At 31.7% G+C, this 22,396-nt stretch overlaps 1 protein-coding gene across 3 annotated transcripts in view; it reads left to right on the top strand.

Annotated features, from left to right (window-relative positions):
• LOC118182077 (kyphoscoliosis peptidase-like) overlaps nucleotides 1–21,371 on the top strand; it is a 139,120-nt gene extending 117,749 nt beyond the window's left edge. For 2 of the 3 annotated variants that reach the window (XM_085808511.1, XM_035351358.2), the window contains exons 12-13: nucleotides 654–833; nucleotides 2,506–21,371. In XM_085808511.1, the coding sequence (XP_085664637.1) occupies nucleotides 654–833; nucleotides 2,506–3,081 (756 nt within the window). In that variant the 3' untranslated portion in view covers nucleotides 3,082–21,371. The remainder of the gene's footprint in view (nucleotides 1–653; nucleotides 834–2,505) is intronic. The other variant, XM_085808512.1, reaches the window with a different exon arrangement.
• Nucleotides 21,372–22,396: the final 1,025 nt, after the last annotated feature.

Here is a 22,396-nt window from a genome sequence, read left to right as displayed (position 1 = left end):
TGATTTCATTCATATTAACTGCTTTCTAATAAAAGGAAACTACAATTTAATTTACTTAGAAAGTCAATTATTTGGTATTTCTAAAATGTCAGGTTACCAAAAATGAGCCTCGTTTTTTATTCTAACATAAATAATTTCATGCATTACTTTCCTTTTACAGCAGGCATGTCCAAAGTTTGGCTGTTACGACGCTTAAATGCCGTTCCCGTCTTAACAAAGGATAATTTTATATTTGATGTAATGTTTTAACTTGAAACAGACACGCGATATGGCATACTATTTTTTAAATCGGTAATATCGTTTTTAAATTAAATAATATAGTAAGTTTAAACCATTCCAAACTGTGCCCTTATAACTTAACTTAGATTCCAAGATTTACTATCTTTATCAAGTATATTTCTTTTAGAACATACAAGTGCTGTCAGTTGGAAACTCGATTCTATAATATGCGTTTCCATTTACTTTCCATTTGCGTCAAATCCTCTACTTAATTAATTTCTTTTAGACTTATAGGTAGTCATAATATTCTTTCCAACTTCAACGGAAATGTGTAACAATAAATAAAGATTCATACATTCATAGATTCAAAGATTCTGTTATTATGCGATGCTCTATTTCCTGAAGGAAAATAACATGCATGTCTCAATGTTTAGGTTCATAAAGAAGTGAAAATTGCTGCCCATGAACCAATGAGATGGAAATATAAATTGTACCCAGCAGATGAAATTGAAAATGCGTCTTTGAACAACTATGTATTTTGTCAACTAAAGGAAGACAGGCTAGTTGGATCATTCGCTGTGACACCACCCGTCGAAGGCCGATATTACTTCAAGGTATAATGTTTTGCTACTATTCAGTCATTATTGTTATTGGTGTTGCTTTCCAATGGCAGGCAGAGAAACACAAGCACATAGAGTACAACACAATGAAACAGAGAATATGAAAGTTCATTAGCCATCTAAATATCCTCTAAGCTGCAGCAGTGGCCGCAGAGATCTCAACTGAAGAGTGTTGAGCATGTCTATAGATGGCGCAAGTCCATATCTTGGGTACTCACATGAACGGGGGAAGGGAGAACCGAAGAATTTCCAAAAGAAAGAAGTGTTTCTCTATTGGTAATGAATTTGTAATTCAAGAGCAAAGGTTTGGCTCAAAGTCTGAAAAAAATTAGGATTTCAGTGTTTTGTTTATATATAATTTTATCGAGTTGTAAGAGATGGGAGTGGTTGAAATCCCAATAACTGCAGCGCTCCTTTAGGCTAAAATATAGGCTTGTTCGTTGCTAGAAACCTCAATATCTGGGGAAATTCACTTCAAAGCTACAGTATACTTTTTTGGAGGAAGGATATCAGTGTATGACTGAGAGTCTGGCATTCGAGATTCTTACAGGATCTGGACTAATCGACTGAGCCAATAGTATTTCCGCCAATATAACTTTTATTAGGTTGATTAACAGTGAGGCCACATAACCGCTCTTACTTTTAACATTTAAAAAGGTAACTCTTTTTGTAATTTAATAATTCATACCCAAATCATAATATCCCCAGACTCAAGCCTGACTTCTGCATTTAACTTTTAAACATGCTCTCAATTTTAATTCATCTTTGATATTTAAACCGGACATATTTTTCTGCGTTCATTGATCTAGAAGTATCTGAGTAACTAGCATATAACAGTGATGATTTATCCTGAAGTTATGTTTCAGACGATAGTTGCTTATACAAGTGCGTTCGGTTTTGCCGATATGCGATGTAAAGACAAACCACTTTTCTCTAGAAATCCCCCTCCCATGAATGCATCCACTCTAAATAATCATCATATATTTCACTTAACAGATTGCATTTATGGTCATCTGGCCAGTATAGAGTGTTTTGTGGAAGAAGCTTCCATGGCAATGGACCTGGCCAAGAAATTTGGCTAAAGTTTCGATATTTGCAATCGCTGTATCTAACAGTAGAAGCGGAATGGAAAGTCTGTCAGTCCGAAGATTTTTATGTGTAATTGGAAAGCGATAAATAAATATACGGTATATTTTGAAATAGTATCTTATGATCCTCTCTATAAAAAAATAATGTGCAGGCCTGCCGACCGCGAAGCTACGCCCAGAAAACTTGAAAAGGGAATGAAAATGTCTGGCATCATATTTTTATGTATAATGAGATGTTGGAGATGGGATTTTATAACATGTTGTTCATTCCTTTTTTCTCAAACAAAAAATTTCTGTTTTTTCCCTCTATCGCTTCCTATCAAATCACTCATACCCTTAAGAAAACCGTCCCTTTGTTCTAGACCTCCTTAAATATAAGGTTTCTCGACAAGTCTGATGGTATGCCTTCCCAGATCCATGTTCATTGGAGTATAAAACATATTAAAGATTTACTAAATGATGACTAGTGATTCTTTAGCGTTTCGAATTTATTTCCAATTTTAAATCCTGAGATAAAATATGTGATAAAAATATCTCAGTGAATAAATATTCTATGCAATAAAAAAATTTTTTTTCAGGTTTATGCCAAACCTGAAAGGGAAATGAAAGAAGAAACAAATTTGCACAATGTGGTGATATTTTTACTTGATTGCCTTGTGGCAAAAAAGTACATTCAGCCTTATCCACATAATGAAGTACCTTGGGGCCCAACGCAGTGCTTCTATGATTACCGAATGAAAATGGTGAATCAAAGTGGACCAATGATTGTGACATGGGGTGGTAAACGCAAACTCATACTTGAAGTGAAAGACGTCATGCTCATCACCTATCAACTATTAGATGTGGAAGGTATCGAAATGGACTCCAAAGATATCATCAGAAGAGAAGACAAAGAAAATCGTGTAAGCTTCACATTTACGCCCTTGAGAGTTGGTATGTATAAGTTCCTCATCTTCGGTATGCCTAAGCCGAAACAAAAGGGAAAGTGGAGATTACCTCTCATAGCATCATACCTCATTGACTGTAAATTCACTAGACAATTATACGATGAAGATTTCCCTCCTCCTCAGGTGAAGCAGCCAGAAAAAGAAGAGCCCAAACCCGAGCTTGAGAAAAAGGAAAAAAGAAAAATAAAAATTGCTTTCCTTAGGTGAAGCAAAAGGGATGTTAACTTGATATAAAATTGCCTTTGTGCCCTACAAATCCTTCCGTGAGCCTTAATATGGTTGATATGTCTACGTATAGCATCAAGGTGCTTACATGAAACAAATCAATATATTCGAGGAACTGTGATGCCATATTGTTTGAGGGCATACTGTTAACGCACTTAAAATGCGTTCTTCTCCTTCTTGCCTTGAGGTACTTAAAATTGCAGTCCGAAAATAGAAATCAAGGTGCATTGAGGATAAACATCCACTGTCTTTTTTGAAACAACTCCTTCCAGGCTTATTATTTTCAGAATAATACATATTTATAAATACTTGTAGAATTTCTTTTGATATAACATATTCCAAAAGAAAATGCGTGTCTGTGGTTCATAAGGATAATTTTTATTACGCGATGTAAAAATAATATTTTTAGATTACAAAACAAAATGTGAAATATAGTAGATTGCACAAATGCTTTTTTATTAATTTAAGTATCCTAAGAAGAATGATATTAGAAAGGTTTCCAAAGAAAATAGATCTGATATTTTCAGTAGATAAAGGCAGCTTGGGTACTTAGACATAAATATATATATATATATATAAGTATCCAATATATATATATATATATATATAAGTATCCAATATATATATATGTAATATATATAAGTATCCAATATATATATACACATATACTTAGATATCCAGTTCTTTTTCTTTCCTTTGCCCTTTTGTTTACAAAATAGAAAAGCAAGGAAAAAAAAAGAGGTGGCATTATTAGCTTTTTTTTATGATGCCATGAAATTCTTTTGTGAGTATTTCTACAAATATTTATTACAGAAATAAAGCTTATACTCAGAAATCTAGGTTTAGCTATGTATTTTGAACCAAAAGTTTTTTTTGTGTGTGTGACTTCAAATTTTCCTTTATTTTAAGCTTCATCCTTTTCTCCCTTTGACTGAAGAAAATTTTTTATATTATTCTAAAATGTTGTTATGTGTTCAGTTCAGCTCTGGAGCTTAATCCATCTTTATCAAAGCTTTGATACAATTGGACTGAACTCGAAGGAAATTGTAATCAAGGGAAAGCAGTACTAATTATTATATTGTTTACTAGTCTTAACCTACCATAGAATGTTTATTATTTCTCATTTGCATATATTCATTCAACTTTTAAAATTTATATATTTTTATAACCACAATCAGTATGTAAGTAAAATGTTTATTTTAATGACACATTTCACTTTTATACAGCAAATGTTGAAGTCAATTGATTCACAAGTGCTGAATTTGTTAGAGAGAGAGAAATTTTAGATTTTATTTTTTAATGCATAAATGTTTGCTTTCCGGTTGTATTTTAGCAATCAATATTTATTTATGAAATTATCTTAAAATGAAATAATCTTAAAGCGAATAAATATCACATGCAGAAAACTTCCCAAAGGTCCTGAAAATGACTTTTTTTTTATTTATTAGATGAACTATTAACTCAAACTAAAGAACCACTACTTTTAAATTATCTGGACTTGTATTTATATGCACCACCACTATCGATGTAAAAGTACCCCATTTATAATCAGAAGCTCGAATATTATTAAAATTAAGCCCTGTGAAACATCTTGGATACACTGATTTTCAAGAAATGGCTGTGATTTAGGCTGCAAATGTTCATCGGTGGATATCACAATAGCCAATGTTTCTCTAAACTCTTTATACACAGTATGAATTACAGCTTTAAAAAAAAAAAAAGTCATCCTGATTTAGATTTCTTTGCTGCAGAGCTTTTAAAAACACAGCAAGTTTTTTCCCCCTGCTAGAATTGCTAAATTGTACCTTTCTGTATTTTTAATTGCAAATATGTGCTTAACTTTCAGTTCACTAAACTCCGAACAGCAGAACTAAACTTACTATTCACTTACGAAATAAACTTTCCAACCGCTCATAAAACTTAATTTTCTATAAATACAAATTTATTGTCGTCTTAAATATATTATTATTCTCATCCGTCAAAAACATATCACTTACATAAATAAAAGTATAAAACTACATTTTTTTCTCATGCTTTAAAAAATGTACTTAATGTAGCTGAATAGTAATTAAACTCTGACTTTAGGTCAGTAATGGCAAAATTTTAAAGGAGATTGATTAAACAGGAAAATGCCTAACTTGATTCTGCTGACTTCTCATCTCGCAGGGAAAAGGGAATAATTCGTTAAGCATTCATTTATTAAAATATCACAGTCCGGTCATATGTAATTTTATGTGTTGAAACACTAAAAGATTTCTAGAAAAGAAAATAGAGGTGAAGCTTTACTCAAACACATATAAAATATTAATGAATGAAAAGCTAGTTGTTACTGAAACAGTTTCATTGTCAAAACCTGTTTTAAAAGCAAATAATTAAGCAGGACAAAAACCGAAAATGTGGAGGAAAAATTACATAAATTTAAATGATGATTACATAATAAAAATTGATACTATTGTTAACTTAGTGCCCCTTGTTAATTTTGGTGTCAAATCTAAATTAAAATAGTAATGGCAACCCAAATCATAGATATAGTTTCAACAAAAAAGTAACTGTTTAATTACATCTAAATTAAATGCAAAAGTTCACAAATAAAAAATAAGGAATTGATTTTACTACATAAATTTCAGATTACACAGCAGAAATAAAGCTGCGTATTTCCTTTTATGTTACCGAAAACAATGCCATCATTTCATGAAACTGAAGCCATATGAATTCCGTTAAGTAAAAATCAAAGTTATGGCGGGCAGTGCGCGCTGACGTTTATTTCGCCAGTGCCGGATCTTTGATTTTTCTGATGTGGGGCAAAAGCTAAAACTGCCGCTCTCACCCATCATTCTTTAGGTTTCTCTAACAAGTTTTAATTTGTTTAATAAATACAGAAATAGGTAGGGTTTCAAGTAAAAACCTAAGCTCTATTTTATACTAAATTCCTTACGTGCCTTTTGTATTGTTTTGTTATAAAGGAAAAAATGCGTACCAAAGTTACATAATTAGAAAATCGTCCCCTCCTAGGAGAACCGCCTTTCTGGTGAGCTTACTTTCGGATTTAATCCTAATCCTAACTCTAATTCTGAAGTGCTTCTAATCCTCCAGTCCTCTAAACCATTCGTTTTTCCGCTGTAGGGGGGAAGGAGTATCTCCTAAGCTTCTCACTATTCCATGTTATTGCATACTGGTTAACTTACGTTAGGTTAGATTATATGAATATGGCAAAGACAATTGGACTATCTGCTTAGAGGAGAGGTGCTTTCGTGGAGGAGCGTTTTAAAGGAAACTGGCTCGTATTCACGTTACACATGAGGAAATCCACAAAAACAAACCATGCAACCATCCCGTTCGCCTGGGTTTGAACCCAGGCAAGGTTGAACTACCAGTATTCGGTCTTAATGACTCGGCCACTGCTGAGGACATTTGTCTGATTATTTACTATGTGTTTCGCCATTAGGCACTGCATGGAAAAGGAGGAATGCCCTGTGGAAAAAAAAAATTGTAAGGGAAACAAGCTCTTATGTACTATGTTACACACAGGAAAAATCACGGAAATGCTCATGTAGTCAGCACATTCACATATGCTTGACCCTCGGACCGAACTACTAGTGCTCAGCGGCTTTTATTTCTCAGCCACTAATTGCATACAAAATGCGGGCTATTGCAGAAAGGAAAAATTCTTAAAAGATTATACAGAATATGGGCTATCACTCAGAGTATTCGTGCTTCCTGTCTTACTTATTTTCATACTTCCTATTTCATAATTTTAAGTTCTTACCTACCTTAACGCTATTAAAATATCACGGAATTAGTAACGAAAACTAAAATTTTACTCTGTAAGCCTTTTGTTCTGCAAATAAGTGCATTGAATCGTCATAATTTGATCTGCGGTTTGATCTTCGGTTGCCAGAATCGAGAGACTTCATAAACGCTCCTGGCTCACCGATGATCGTTGATATTTTTTAATATGTTTTAATTTGCTTAAACTTCGATCTAAACAGGTTGAAGTGTTTGTGATTTGTCCTCAAACAGTTCATCAGATTGCTTTTTGTGCTGTGGAATTTTTTGTTCGTTAGAATAGACTCAACTGCAATTTTTTCAGCTACTGTTTTAGACTCTTGTATCCAATATTCCATAGGATTTTTCTCTCATTTTTTATAATTCCTCAGTTTTGGTCAGTTCTTTCGTTAATTACACAGAACGCGGAAGACGAATTCCTTTTGAATTTCTATATTTACTCTATTGAATTCTGGAAAAATATTAGCTCAAATTTTCAGGTTAATTGTAAATTAAATTTTTCACAGCATGTACCAGATGTCTTACCTCGTGCTTTGATTCCGCATCAAGAGAAATATCTTTTAATTTCTTTTAAATATTTTAATATTTCCGGTAAATTCATTAGAAAGACTTTCACAGCCACATATTTTGCCTACCATCTTGTCTGGCTGCTTCCTTTTAAGTTGTATTTTGTACATTTTTTCATAATATACCATCGAGTAGTGTATCCGACAAAAAAGCGAAGTATTTTCTGAGCAATTCCAAACAGAATTGCTGCTTCCGGGCACAAAGAAGCAGAATGCACACCGACAAGATAAAAGGAGTGATCCATACATGGTACAAATTCCTCCAGCTTATTCATTTCTGTAATCCTCTTTTGTACTGTTTTAGAAATGCCAGGCGTATTATACCCGTTGTCCTAAGACTGACACCGACATTGGCGAATATCTAAACCATCAAGTGCCAATTAAGACACTAATTTTCTACAATGCACTGAGAAATACATTCTCCTATCTTTCCAACAACATCTATGAAATCAATTAAATTTTCCTTTATCTCACATGCTACATTTTCTTTATCCCACACTTTTTTACGCAGTGAATCACCTGGTTCATTTTTTTCTGTATGAGAACATATGGAGTGCAATCGAGCATTATTGTGTAGTATTTGGCTTCTTTAATATCGTTTAAAATGCTACTTCAAACTGTTTTGCCTTTAAGTTAATAACTTCATTTTGAATTATCTTTGATAAATATGATTCCTTTACCTTTGGTGCTTTGACTCGTACTTAAGAGTTGAATTATGTTTGTCTAGCGAAGAGATTTAATTCAGAAAATTTCCTTCGCTAGGTCGAAGAACAGGCTACTTGGGATATCATCAGACACAAGAAAAGAACGACAGTTTGTTGAAAGATACAGGTACCGCATCCATGACTATATAGAATTTCTCACCATTTTCCTTTCTCTGTGTGAATGAGTCGCACAGTGTCATGATCGATGCCTTGGCACGATTTCATTTGTTGTACTCGAATTTTCCACTTAATGATGCATCTCTGCGGATGCATCCACAGAGATGCATCATTAAGTTGCATTCCAGACGCTTCGTGCTCAGTTAATTTTCCTAAAACTTTTTTTCCAATTAATGAATCCTGTAGTATGGTGTAGCGGCAGCACCATATTTCTGATAAATCTTGCAGAGTGTACAAAAAATTGCATTCTTGTTTTTAGAATATGTAAACCAAGATCTCCTAAGCTTTTCATTATTTACTAATGTTCTGTATTACATGTCAAATGTCTGCCATCACGTTCAATGGGACTGAGGTTTACGTTTTCTGAATATTTACTGGCTAATAATACTGGTTGATTGCTTAAGAAAGATTGTTGGTGATATTTTATTTTTTTCTATGACCAGCTAACTGCAGGGGTCCAACAAATCAAAATTTTTAGTTTTTCGTCTTTCTGCTCATCGCCCCCATCTAAATGAAAAGATCTTTATAAATCTTGATTCCATGTCCTCCAGTTTGATTCGTTTGATGTCGATGAAGAAGGTTGTTCTTTCAAATGCTGACTTGTAGATTGTTTGGGGATGATATAGGCAGTCATGTTTGGTCGTGCAAATTGCAATAAATATTAATACCCTCTAGAATCTCAGGATAATTGGAATTGCGGCAGAGTCTGATGGTTTACTTCTTCCGTAAAGTTATTTTTTCGTCTTAGCTGAAATTTGTTTTCTCTGTTTGTTCTTATCTTTCGCTCGTTTTCTATATTCCAATTTTCTCCCGCTCAGTGCGCAGATGGTTTCTTTCAATTTAAATGAAATTCACTATGAATTGCCTTAATAAGAATAACTAAGAATTGTCGTAATTACACTGAACAGTCCTAAATAAATGGTCGCGTCTCGATAAATATAGTGCGGGCTATTAAAAGCAAGCATATTAAAAAAAACCGAAAGAGTACAGAAGAGACCTGAAAACTAAAAAATAACCATAAGAATAATAAATCTAGCTTTAAAATCCAAAATACGCTCCACTGTTCCGAGTCAAACCAAAGGTGAGCCTATGTTGCCGACTGGCTGCAAAGAAATCTAAATGCCTTTCTTCATTCTTCATCTTGAAGACATAATGATGGTGTCTTGTTTTTGCTCGACGAATATTAATTTGAATTATTTCATTTGTCCGGGATGGCCCAAGGTTAGTCTTTTGGGATTAGATCTTAGAAAATAGTTACAATGCTTCTTCATTTCCCAGCAGACATTGCTATGGAAACCAGGCGACTCCTTCAATAAGCTATCATCCTATTTCTCATTTGAATACACCCCGGCCAGACAGGAAACGATAGAGGAACTTCAGACGTTACTGATAGGGTCAGTCTGATTCTATCAGTGACACCTGGAGTCTCTCTATTTGCGTCTTTCTGATCTTATATTTATAGTTGTAATCGGCTGTACTTAACTTTATTTTAACTCATGTTTCTTAGTATTTAATTAGTTCTTAGTTCTTAGTATTTAATTATAAATGTTCTTAAAAGAGGTTTTCAAACTCGGCCTTAAAATTATTAACATTGTACTAAAATTAAAGAGCTGTTTTAGCGAACAACACATCAAATACGATCCAGCGTTATATTTGAATTTGCCGCTCACGAGAGTTGCCGTCCGGGGCAAGAACCACGGCTTGCCCCCCGCTAGATCCGGGTCTGTATTTCGCCATTTTTTACCGCCAGACAATGTGATTTATATTGATTCTTTCCTTTAGAGGAAAAAAATGGAGGGGGAAGCATTTAGCAAAAGAGGAGGAAAAGGTGGGTTGAGGCTCTGGGCGCTAAAAGAAATATTGGTCCCTATAAAACATGGAGACAGGAAAAAAATACATGTTAACCATATTTTAAAATAAATAAAAATAGTGTTATTAATGTTTTATTTCCAGTAAAATTTAAATATTATATACGTACAATATAACTAATAATAGTATAATAATAATTACTCAGTTTTGAGCTAATACTTGAACATGTGTAAAAGTAATAATTAATGATAATATTCACATAATAAGAGTAGCAATCAGAAATTTGAACAAAAAACATAGAATTTTACTTGAAATTACAAATTTGAAAATATTTAAATAATTTTTTCTTGCTTTTAGTTTTGCACAATTATTAACTATCCCATTAGAATCAACAATTTTAAGTAAATTGTTGCCTTATGTAAAATATCCAATTTATTTACGTTCCTTTCACACTGAACTTAGATCATTTTTTACTCTTTTTAGAAAGAAAATAAAGCATGAAAGCTTAAGAATTGGCATGTTGGATAGATTTTTTAAGAAAATTTTCCACATTTGAAAAAAAATTACTTTCATAATTAATGCTTTCTTGTACATACTATCCGTCTAAAAAAATTGCAATAGTTATTGTTAACAGGGGGGAATATAATAATTTTAATGAATCCAAGCAGTGTAAATTTACGAGTCCAGCTAGTAATTAATAAAAACAGATACGAAGAAATGCTTTTATAGCTTTTAAATTTCTGAGTTTTTCCATTCAATTTAAAAGGCAAATATATTATGTTTTCTCGATTTCCCTCTTTTAAGTTACTGGGTTTTTCTGATTAAAGCTGGAGTACAACTATGCAACGCAACACCCTGCTTTGAAATCACCGATATCGTTAATCAAAAATTCATTAAGTTCGCACAAAAATTTAAATAAATAAAAAACAAATTCAAAATTTGAGTTTCGATGTGTACACGTTTGAGTAGAGAATTTTGTGAGTTCAAAATTTAGTGGCTTTAAATGCCACCGTTTTTTTTCATAATGCGAGAAACATTCATACATACAGATTCTTAATTATTTAATAATAGAGATTATTAATTGTTCGCTTGTCGTCTTCATCTAAAAATATTAAAAACTGCTACAGCTCATCTTTAAAATTACTTAAAGCAATGTCATCTTCATAGATTTCTATTAAATTATTAACTCATTTTTTTCTTCTACACACAATATAAATGAACAAAAAACTTTATTATTGCTTATAACCTTTTTATAAATATTTCCGCCTTTGTTCAGTTCTGTTGCTAATGAATGTATATTACTTAGAGTACATTATTTACATGTTGCATTGATCCTTTTCAAAATTTATTCTAACAGGATTGTCATTACAGCAATTTCATAATCGTTTTTCTTTAAGTAATGATTATGTTTCAATAACAATAGTTTTTGATTTATTTGGAATTCGAAATTCAACTATTTTATGAAATAAAATATTGTCAAAAAAAGCCAGACAGCAATAAATTTTAGTGTAGCTTGGAATGGAATATTTTACGTTTGCGTTTCAATTTTCTAATGGACATTCTTCTATATTTTTTAACTGGTTGACTATTGACTAGTTCTTCATCTGCTTTATTACCGTTGTTTTCTACTACATCAGGAGTTCTCAACCAGGAAGGAATTTCACAGTTTAAGGAGGGATGCGGTCAGTCTGTTATTTAGCTGTTAAGATTTAGTTTGTGAATGTAAAAAACTACTTTCCTTCAAGATTTAGTACTTATAAAAAATCTTATATACTTTTTTGTTTTTCAATTTGTACAAAACACATTAAAAATAATCTAAATGAATGCATTTTTTTTTTTTTTTTTTTTTTTTTTTTTTTAAATTTCGGAAAGGAGAGAGGAATGATCTTTTAGCAATGGTGGAAGGAGTGCGTGAGGTAAAACAGGTTGAGAACTACTTTTCTATACCTAAGGTTTTCAACTTAAACTAACTCATTATATTCACTAATAGAAATTTCTTGTTCTTCATCTTCTTTGCTGCTCGAATTATAGTGGCTTGAACGACTAGGGCTAGTTATAAATTTGTCCAATGCTTCTCTCTGTTGGTTGGTGTCATGTCGTTTTTTAATTTGCCATTTTCAACCCTGGTAGATGTCGTTTCATTTTCTAGCTACCGATGAAAGGAAAAATATAAAATTTAATAATCTGAATTATGAAAATACTAGAAAGGAGATTTTCCGTTATAGTCGAATAAATTATTAAATAATTAAAATTCAAAAATTTTATCTTAATATAGCTTCCACTAGAAGATCTAATTTTATTTTAGTGTAAGTTTAACGTATCTGAATATTTATTTATGCGCACAGAAAACTACTTTTAAAACCGTGAATGAAACGAGTACATATCCACAACCTAATTTACATTTCCTGCCTACTTAACGTCTATTCCTACGTACTTGAATCATGAGTCTGCAGTGCAGAAGAACCTTGTAAGCAACAAAGTAACTAATACGATTCTATTACCGGATGAGCGGTAGCGCAACTGCGCGGCGCTTATACAGCGTATTAATGAAATAATAAAAATAGCGAATATAAATTTACCATCCAGTTTTACCGCCGATTGTAAACTTATACGTGATTAAAGTTGCACAAATGAATCCAAACTTAGTGTCATTAGAAAATATGTAATGTGGTTTTACGGGCCGTTGAGAAGTCGAAGAGCAGCGCTCGCGCCCAGTATGCTAGTCTTTAAATCCGCCTTTGTTTAACAAATAAAGCAACTTAAAATCTAGGATCGAAAATTATTGAATCAAATTCAGTTTCGCTGTTGTTTTGAAACCCAAAGAATTTCTGGATTTATTTTACAATTAACCCAGAACTAAAAAAATAAAAACTGTTTTCTGGCGGCAGAAAGCCAGCTCTAGTTTAAGCAGAAATAGAAGTTAATCAGCTGAAAATTATTGTTTTATTGGTAGATCACGTACATTTCAATGGTGGATTTACTTGTATGTTAAATATTATGCTTACGAAAGTTAATTAGTATTCTTCAGAAGAAAGTATTTTGATAAATCCGTTATTTGATAGAGATATATGATGCAATAACATGCTTTAAATATACTCAAGATTTCCATCAGAATTTAGCGCTTTCGTATCGGCTCTGTTGAATAAGTGTTGTGTACACGACGAAATCTGTCCCTTCAGTTAGTAGACTATAAATAGATAAGAGGTTGGATCACAGTTACAAGCGTAATTAAATTTACTAAAGTCTTATAAAGTAAAAATTAGTCTCTTCAGTGATTCATCATATACATACAACAAAAACTTATCGACAAATTATTTCTCTTTTGTTCTTCAGGAAAAAGAAATTCTATATTTGGGCATTTTATTTCTTATAAAAATATCACTTAGTAAATTTCTGTCCCTTTTACTTTTTTTTTTTTTTTTTTTTTTTTTTTTTTTCCCGTTCTCCCTCTTTTATTTAGACATAAAGTAAACTATACGGATTATTTTTATGGAGGGCATTAGCCAGTTTAAGCCTTGGCCCCTACTAAGGCCAGATGCGGTAGTCATTTTATTATGGAGGCACCTAATAGGCGGCCACCGTTATCAAAGGAGAGTTAGAGTCACTAACCTCTTTCCTGTCTGGGCGGCTGGAATTAAAGATAAGTAACGCTTATCAAACCCTTCATTCAAATTTACCTTCCCTTAAATTGTCCTTCTTAACCAATGTTTTCATTTGAGTATTGCATCTGTTTACTGAATCCGGAAACAATGCCACAAACTGCAAAGTACATTCAATATTTTATCCTTATTTTCTGTATTTTATCCTTTGAAATAAGGATTATTCAGAGGAATTAACTTTTACAAATATATTTTGATAAGCTTGAGATGGAAATATACTTTTCTAATTTGAATGTGTCAAGTTTCCTTTTTGCTACTTTTTAAAGAGTAATTTTTGAAGTTTTAGATGTTGATTGTATAGACAAAAAATAATACAAATAAAATTCTTCATTTACAGAACATTTGAAAAATGCATTTTTTAATACAGAATTTCCTTTTCGTATATTTGATCATAAAATTATTTGAAATCTTTGAAAAAATTAATCATTTTTGCATTGAACTATGTTAATGACCTCTTTGACTAGTCTTTTAACTACAACTGAGGTGAACTTTTAATAATGAAAAATTAAGACATATTTTATGTAGTATAATTTGTATGTTTCAAAAGAAATAGAAGTTCCATAACTACTTCATTATTTGACTAATTTTTATCGGGACCGTATGACCTGGAAACGCGAAAATTTAGAAACAAACTCCGAAAATCACTTTTTTAGAAGATTCTCATTTTGATATCACACGTAAATCATAAATAGGTAACTACTCATTATTTTCGTTAGCACGTATTGTTTCTATTCAATTTATTGACTCATCGAAAGATTTTGAAACACGCAGTATTTCAGAATATTTGGTACAAATTAGCGATAGTTGTACAAGCCAGGGTTACAATATTAGTTTTCTGATTTAGGAAGAGTCCGTATAAAATTAAAAGCTTAGCTTAGAAAAAGACAGAACTGGTACATTCGGATAACTAGTTTCATATATTTAGAATTAATTCTCATTTTCCCAGCTTGCTAAGTAACAGATCGACGCCCTAACAACTACACATATTTTTCTAGAAATAGCTGTTGTCAAATAGAAAATATTTATAATTTTTTTCTTACAAAAGTAAATATAGAGCTTTCTTAGCTTTGTTCAACAGTAAAAAGCGAAATACGCCAACGTATTTCTTTAACGTATCAAACTCAAAGCTTTCAACTACTTACTTTCATGGACCTTTAAAGTATTTAAAGGATAATATAGTTTACATTTCAAGTGAATACCAGTCTTGATTTCTAACAGAACCTTTTAATTAAAAATAATTATTAAAAGTGTAAGCAGTGACCTCTCTTTTGATATCAAAAACTTAATAATTTGCTTTATTTGATGTAAACTAAAATGAAGTGAATAATTTATCAATAATTTATCATGAAGAATCTTAACACGGGGTGAAGTCAAAGGGATTTGCTTTATCAAAAAGTGAGCAATTTGGAGTAACTAAATGAAAGGTATCTAATTTGTGTATTTTATAATGATCTGCAATTTCTCTCTTTCTTTCTCATTAAATATACATAGACATTACACACACACACACATATATATATATATATATATGTGTGTGTGTGTAAATCATTTAATAACCAAGTAAAAACTAATTTAGAGATTTCAAATATATATATAACAGCGCAATTGCAGCATTAATTAAAAGGATAGCAAAGGGTGTTGTAGAAATAGCTTATATACATATATATATTCTCAAAGGAAGTTTATTCATTTCAGAACTCTGAATAACAATGTTGATGATACAGAAATTTTAACAGTAACAAAAAACAGTAAGAAATATATACAACAATATAAGGGAATGATACTGTAATATAAGGGAATGATACTGTAAAGAAAAATTAAAAGGAAATAAAACTACTTCGAACTAAACTTAATTTTCATTATTTTCTATCTATGCATTTGTATCTCCTGTGTTTGAGCGTATTTATATATATATATTCTGGTATTTAAAATTCCAAAATTAAGGAAATTAAAGTTACAATATCACAAATGCACAAGTTGCTTAACACCTCAAAAATTTCTAGATAGATTAGAATAAAATATAATACAGGAACATTTAATGCCATGATGGCTTTGGTATATTAATACGAAATAAAAACAGAATATAAAATTCCTGCGATATACAAATTTTTTAAAAATATTACAAACTCATAGCATAAATAGAAGCATAAACAGAAATTTTATTGGAAGTGTGTCAGCTTCAAACAGGCATACTACTGTTATAATGGGCCCTCATGCCGCTGATGATCTTTTTGAAAAACCTGCCGAATTAAATCCTACGCTTTCACAAGCAAAGGGTTTAACTCATGAAGGATCTTAACACAGGGAAGGTGGTTTAAACTTTGCACACAGTTCCAAGAACCTAATATATTCAGCCGATCAGACCGAGAAGGCTCACTAGTCACGACATGTCCAAGATCTGTGAACAGGAACTAAGTGCAGTACATCATAGCCTAGATGACAAATACACATTTGAGTGCACCACTACCTGGGAACTATGGCATCTAGATGAACTGTGTTTAAAAGACTAACAGAGAAGAGATTTTATGCTCAGCGGCGATGATTTTCTTCCGCCGCACACTCCTTTCAAAGTCAATCGTGGCCATTACCGCAGTAAGCTCCATTTCTCCTCTCTGCCCTCGATCTGAAGAGACAATGAGTGTCCAGTTTCACTCTTTTCCGTTTGAATGATGACGTTAAGTGGTACTGAAGCTGTTGAGATAACATCCTTGAACCATAAGTAAGGGGCATTTTTTATGACGTCCTAACGCAGTATATTTTCAGGGAAGCCGACAGACAGAGCTCAGCTGAATTTCCTCCAAGAGGAAAATATTGCTGAATGAAGTAAGTAAAAAAGATTTTAATATTTTTAAAGTATGTGTGGAAGACTAACCACTGAAGAAAATTAAAGCCCTACTAGTACCCTAATTAAGTAAGAAGCTATTCCTATGAAAAAGTAGTATTTAAAGCCAGGAGTACCTATCGACTTTTCAGTTGCATAAGAAAAGGTACTTTTAGAATTCTATGATACTGAAAGAAGGAAATACGCTGTATCTTAGCTCTTTTCAAATATGCTATATCATGTTTTGTGTGTTTTTTAAAGATTCGCCTATTGCAGGAATTTAATTTTCTGTTTTTATTTTGTTATGTTAAATTTTTCTCTCATTACATGAAGCATCTCTGTATAAAATTCTGGTGAAAATTTCCGCATACGTTTTAAGACTATGCAATTTTGTTTCTGGCCCTTAATTTTGGAAATTAATGTCTTGAATACGGAGTAATTATTCCGCGAAATATAAGCTATCTTCTATTTTAAATGGCATGAGGCAATTTATGAGAATAAATTTCAGATTAATTTCATAGATCATCTCATTTATTTTTAATATAATTAAAATCTAAATGATTAAAATAATAGCCAAATATGATCTGTTATTTCATTAGGACAGATTTCTTAATTTTCTTCCTGTTTGTATGCAACGTTTGGTTCACCCTTAAAATATACTTCTAAAAGATTCCTTTTAAATTTTTGAACTAATTTTAAACAAATGAACTTTAATTAATATTCATCCTTTTAAATAGGTATTTAAAAACACTTGCAGACAGCGAACCGTCCACGGCCTCAAGAGCTAGTCATATTTAAGAGTTAATAATATGGACAATCACATCAACAGAGATTTTACTTTAAAAAATTTATTCTTATACTAAGCTATCTCCAGTATATATTAACTATGTGTATGTTATTTAATTCGTATATCTGTAAATTTTTGAATTTCATTTCAGCATTGATTTTTATATTATGTAATAAGACTTTTCATTTTCATGTAATGTTTATTCTTTCTTTGAATACACACTGTAAATTTATTCTTTTATGTAAAGTTTCCTTAATTATTTCAAACAAATATTACAGTTTATAGGCGGTTGATGTATTGATATTTTCCCCTACTAATTCACCTGGCTTTTACACTTTTAAATGGTTAAATTTACTGCTTACCCCTTTCTTTTGTTTGTTTTCATTATAAACTGGGCACATACATTTAATCCTTGCTCTTTTTCACAATGTCTTGCTTTTCCTTCAAGTTTAATATCATAAAATTTTGAGTTATTTGAACTTTATATAAAATTATTTAAATCTGAATGTGACAGTAATTTTTCTGTTTAAATGTACTTTAATTTATTTATACAAGAGAAATATCCTTAAGTTCTTCTCCGTGTTACATATATATCAGTTATAGACAAAAAGTAAGAAATTCAGAGCCAAATTCTCAGACAGGAAAGAAATGAAATTCAATGACAGTAAATCCAAAATTCCCAATAATACGTAAACAAAATCATCCAGTTTCACCAAAACAGAAGAATTGTCGTTGGTGTTGGTGCATTTAATTATGGCAAAGCACACTAGGACTATCTGCCTAAGGAGAGGGATGCCTTCGTGGAGGACTTTCTAAGGGAAACTGGCTCGTATACACGTTACACATGGGGAAAACCACGAAAATACCCATGCAGCCAGCCCGTTCGCGGGATTCGAACCGAACTACCAGTGTTCAGCGACTTTACCGCTCGGCCGCTGGTGGGCCGAAGAATTGTCGTAAACTACAAATACTTGAAGTACAAAAAATACATAGGAAGAGGAATGCAATCAAATTCTGATATATATATAGAAAATTCTTTTTAGAAAAATTTTTTATATAATATGTCCAAGGAACAGAAATTTAATTAAAGCCATGAATTGTTATAGTTTTTTTAAATCGGTATAATCTAGTCCTGTATTGCAGTAAAAACCACGTATATTCCGACATATAACGCGCACGTTTAATGCAAAATATAAGATCGAAATTTCCGGTGCATACTATAAGAGGGATATAAAAATGATACATTTAAAAACAAGGAAAAGAAGAGCATACAGAAATTAGATTTCTACATGTACCTAAATGCTGTTTATTTAAAATAAATGACACACCTTATGAACTTAAAAATTTTCATTATCGGATAGTTTCCTCTAGCTGAAGCGTACTAATTATTGTGCTTCCAATTCATTCAGAGAAAACATCTGACTCCTAATTTCTCGAATTCATTCGAGGTGTAAGCGCATTCTCAACCCAAATTATATTTTCCTTTTCTCAAAAGCCTAGAAGAGCATTCTTGTGCACATGTGCGTTGAATATAACCCACCCTCTTTGCAGAATTATTTTCTCCCTCAAGCATTTCCTCCACGCACATATTGTTTCCCTAAGCACTTGCCAGTTCAGTACACAATTGTTCAAAAGTTCGGGAAAAATCTTCGAATGAAATGACTTCAAAATATAAGAGCATCGCACATGCACCTTTCAGATGTCTTCTTAAAGAAAAGGATGCGTGTTATACGGCGAATATACCAAAAGATTAAAAAATGTAATTTGAAATTATAGTTGCGCGTTATACATCGGTGAGCATTATCTCCAGAATATACGGTATATATATATATGCATGCATATACAGTGGTGGTCACTAGTCTTGCATCCCGTGCCGTTAGATCTATTCTGAGTATTTAAAATTATTTTAATAAAAAAATATTGAATTAGTTGATGTAATTTATTGATATGCTGCAGTAAGATCTCCTGAGTACTTTCTTAAAGATCCTGATTTCGCTGTTGGACAATTTCCTTTAATTCCACCATACGATTTTCAATATATTATAGTTTGTTAACCATACACGGCACTGAAGTCTTTTTATAAGAATTTATTTACATTCTGGCAGAAGGAGTTTTAAAACTTAAGTTTTAAAGAGATTGTGACGTCTTAAATTCTCAAGTATCCACATTTTTTCTTCATTTAATACGTCATTAATAATTTTCAAACTATTATTATTATAACAGGATGAAGTACAGGTCACCATTTTCATTACGATGAGTTTCTGGATCAATAATTCAGTGTAGAGTACCTTACACCTCACTAATCCGGTAATGCACATTATTAATTCTATTATGAGCAGAAATAACTGAATTATATAGTAACTAAAAATTACATTTTTCATTATCAGAAGTTCAGTTCATACAAATCCCTTTGACAACTTACCACGCTGCAGTCTACAGCGAGCGTGCATTTCATTTTTAAACAAGCTTCTCATATTCTTTACTGTTTTAAAACTTGAATATACAGTGCCAAATAGAAATTCGATCATGATTTTCAGTATACAATCTTAATCCAGTTTTTCATTTTCCTTTATTCACAGAACAGGTTTTTCAGACAAAATTATAAGAATATGCATAGTCGTGGATTAGTCAATCATGGGAAATTTTCACTAAGATTTAGGGCTCTGAAATCCAATTCATGTAGAATAATAACTGCTTTCCTGGTTTTATCAGAAAGGAACGATTTTCCTTCATAATTAAACTAGATCCAAATAGAAGTTGCTTGATGAAATGCAAACCTGTTGAAATAAGCATTTGTCAAATGTATTTACAAGGGGGGGAAATGTTACATGGGCATTCCAAACATTAAATGGCTGATACAATAACACGCCAAACAAATATTAACTTAGAAGCCAAACAACAAAAATCAGAGTTATATTTTATTTTCAAATTTTCACAGGACTAGTTTCGATGGTTTCAATGAACCATCGAAACTAGTTCTGTGAAAATTTGAAAATATAACGCTGATTTTTGTTGTTTGGCTTTAAGTTAATTAAATGACTGATTCAGCCAATCAAAAGGTCTCATTTCTATAGCCTGCGGCGATAAGAGAAAGCATTATTCAGTTAGCGTGTTTCAAAGACTTTTAAGAAATTGTATGACTGTTTCTGTAAGCTTGCATTTTCTGCAAGGTTGCAAATGTTTCAGTGCTAAAAACTGTTTTGTAAGAAAACAAAATTGAATCCAGCGATAAATTATGCATCAAATACTGCATTTTATACGCTTGATGTATAGTTTTGTTTGAAATTTTAAAAAAGGAATTAATTTTAATATTATTGACTCACGACTTTAGGCCACTACTGGATGTGCATATGTGATAAGAATAATTTTTATTCAACCACCAAGCTACGCTTCCGAAATGAAAGAAAGTTGATCTTTTCACCGTATTCGTATGTCATCAAAACTTACTTCTTGTTTGAAATTAAAGTTATTACAAAAATTTCTTAGAATGCTGTGTCCTATTACATTAGCATCTCTTATATAACCTTGAACCTAAAAATGTAACTAAGGATATTTTCCTCTGCTTTTTATCATCAGAAATATCCCAACAGTTTAAATTAAAGCTTAGAAAACTGACATATTATATACGTTCCTGTTTTCATATTTCCCGTTTCCCATTATTTCCTGAACATAAACGATATTTTAATTAAACTGATGATTCTTCAGAAGCTATCCGATAAACACATGACTGACCTCTATAAGTGTTGACGTCACTGAATATGTATGGAATAAAATTAGTAGGTTTCAACATAGTACCTCGAAATTTTGTGGCCTTATTCCAAATACAAGTTTTTATAAAGTATTTGCAATCGAAAAAGATTTTGATCTCTGTTGAAAGTTTTAAGCAGAATGTTCTCTAAACATACAAGAGAATGAGCAAATTATCTTTTGTAGAACAAAATCAATAAAAATGTTGCCTGATTCCGTTAGTGTCTTTATTTTATGAATTCATACATACATAACACGAAGTGCTTAAATGTAATGAAAAACAAGCTAATTTTATTAGCTGTCATCAGTTTATAGAAGAATCATATTCAAATTATTGAATCATCCTAAAAGTTCTGACGTTTTTCTGATGATAAATGCAAATGAAGCAGTACAAAAACATATGAAACTTTCATTGAATCATAACCATTTTATTTCATGAATTTTTGCTGCCTCTCGGGCATCTAGAAAGTTATTTTTCTAAAAGTCATTAGGTTAATTCGTAAAAAAGTTATCGACGCGCTATTTAATAATCTTCAAAAGATGAACTCTAGGTCATTCAGAAAATTTTGAAGTGACCTGAATAAATGAAATTCCGTGAAGGCGAGGTCTAGTGAAGTCAGCAACGTTGGACTTGCGTGAAGCAAGTCCAACGCGCTGTGATCTTTCCTGGTACTTTGGGGAACGAAAATATTACTCACTGTCATAAATTCATTGAACTTTCTGGATGTCTTTAACATGTGGATATAGACGTTTCGTTCCTTAAAAGTCTCAACCTCCGTAAAAATAGAAAATAGAAATATCAAAAATCAAAAAATCAAAAATAGAAATCGATTTTTAAGGCTTACTAAATATTAAAATAAAATGTTAGAAGATCAAAAGAATTTTCTTCCGAAAATATGGTTCACATCTTTACCCGCAAAGCAATCACTTCTCTTCTTTGATATCTTTCCTTAGACCTAATGTAACAAGTAATAAAAAAAAATTTTTTTTTAAACTCAGATATTCTTTATAAATTTACAAAACGTATGGGCAAATGTTTTTCCCATATCCTATGGAATTATACATACCAACACAGTTAATATCCAAATTTCGTTTGTTAAACAATATATTAAAGTGTGCATACACAACTTGTTTGATAAATCTAATGCATTTTATGAGCCATATATCAAACATATGAAATTCGACATTGACACTTCTTTGGTATACGGGTCACACAGAAGAATAGTATATGTATTCATAAC

This window comes from Stegodyphus dumicola, chromosome X1, assembly GCF_044657685.1.
Source record: "Stegodyphus dumicola isolate Sdum_Otavi_A_Nest chromosome X1, ASM4465768v1".
NCBI lineage: Eukaryota > Metazoa > Arthropoda > Arachnida > Araneae > Eresidae > Stegodyphus > Stegodyphus dumicola.
This window is presented reverse-complemented; position numbering and strand designations above follow the sequence as displayed.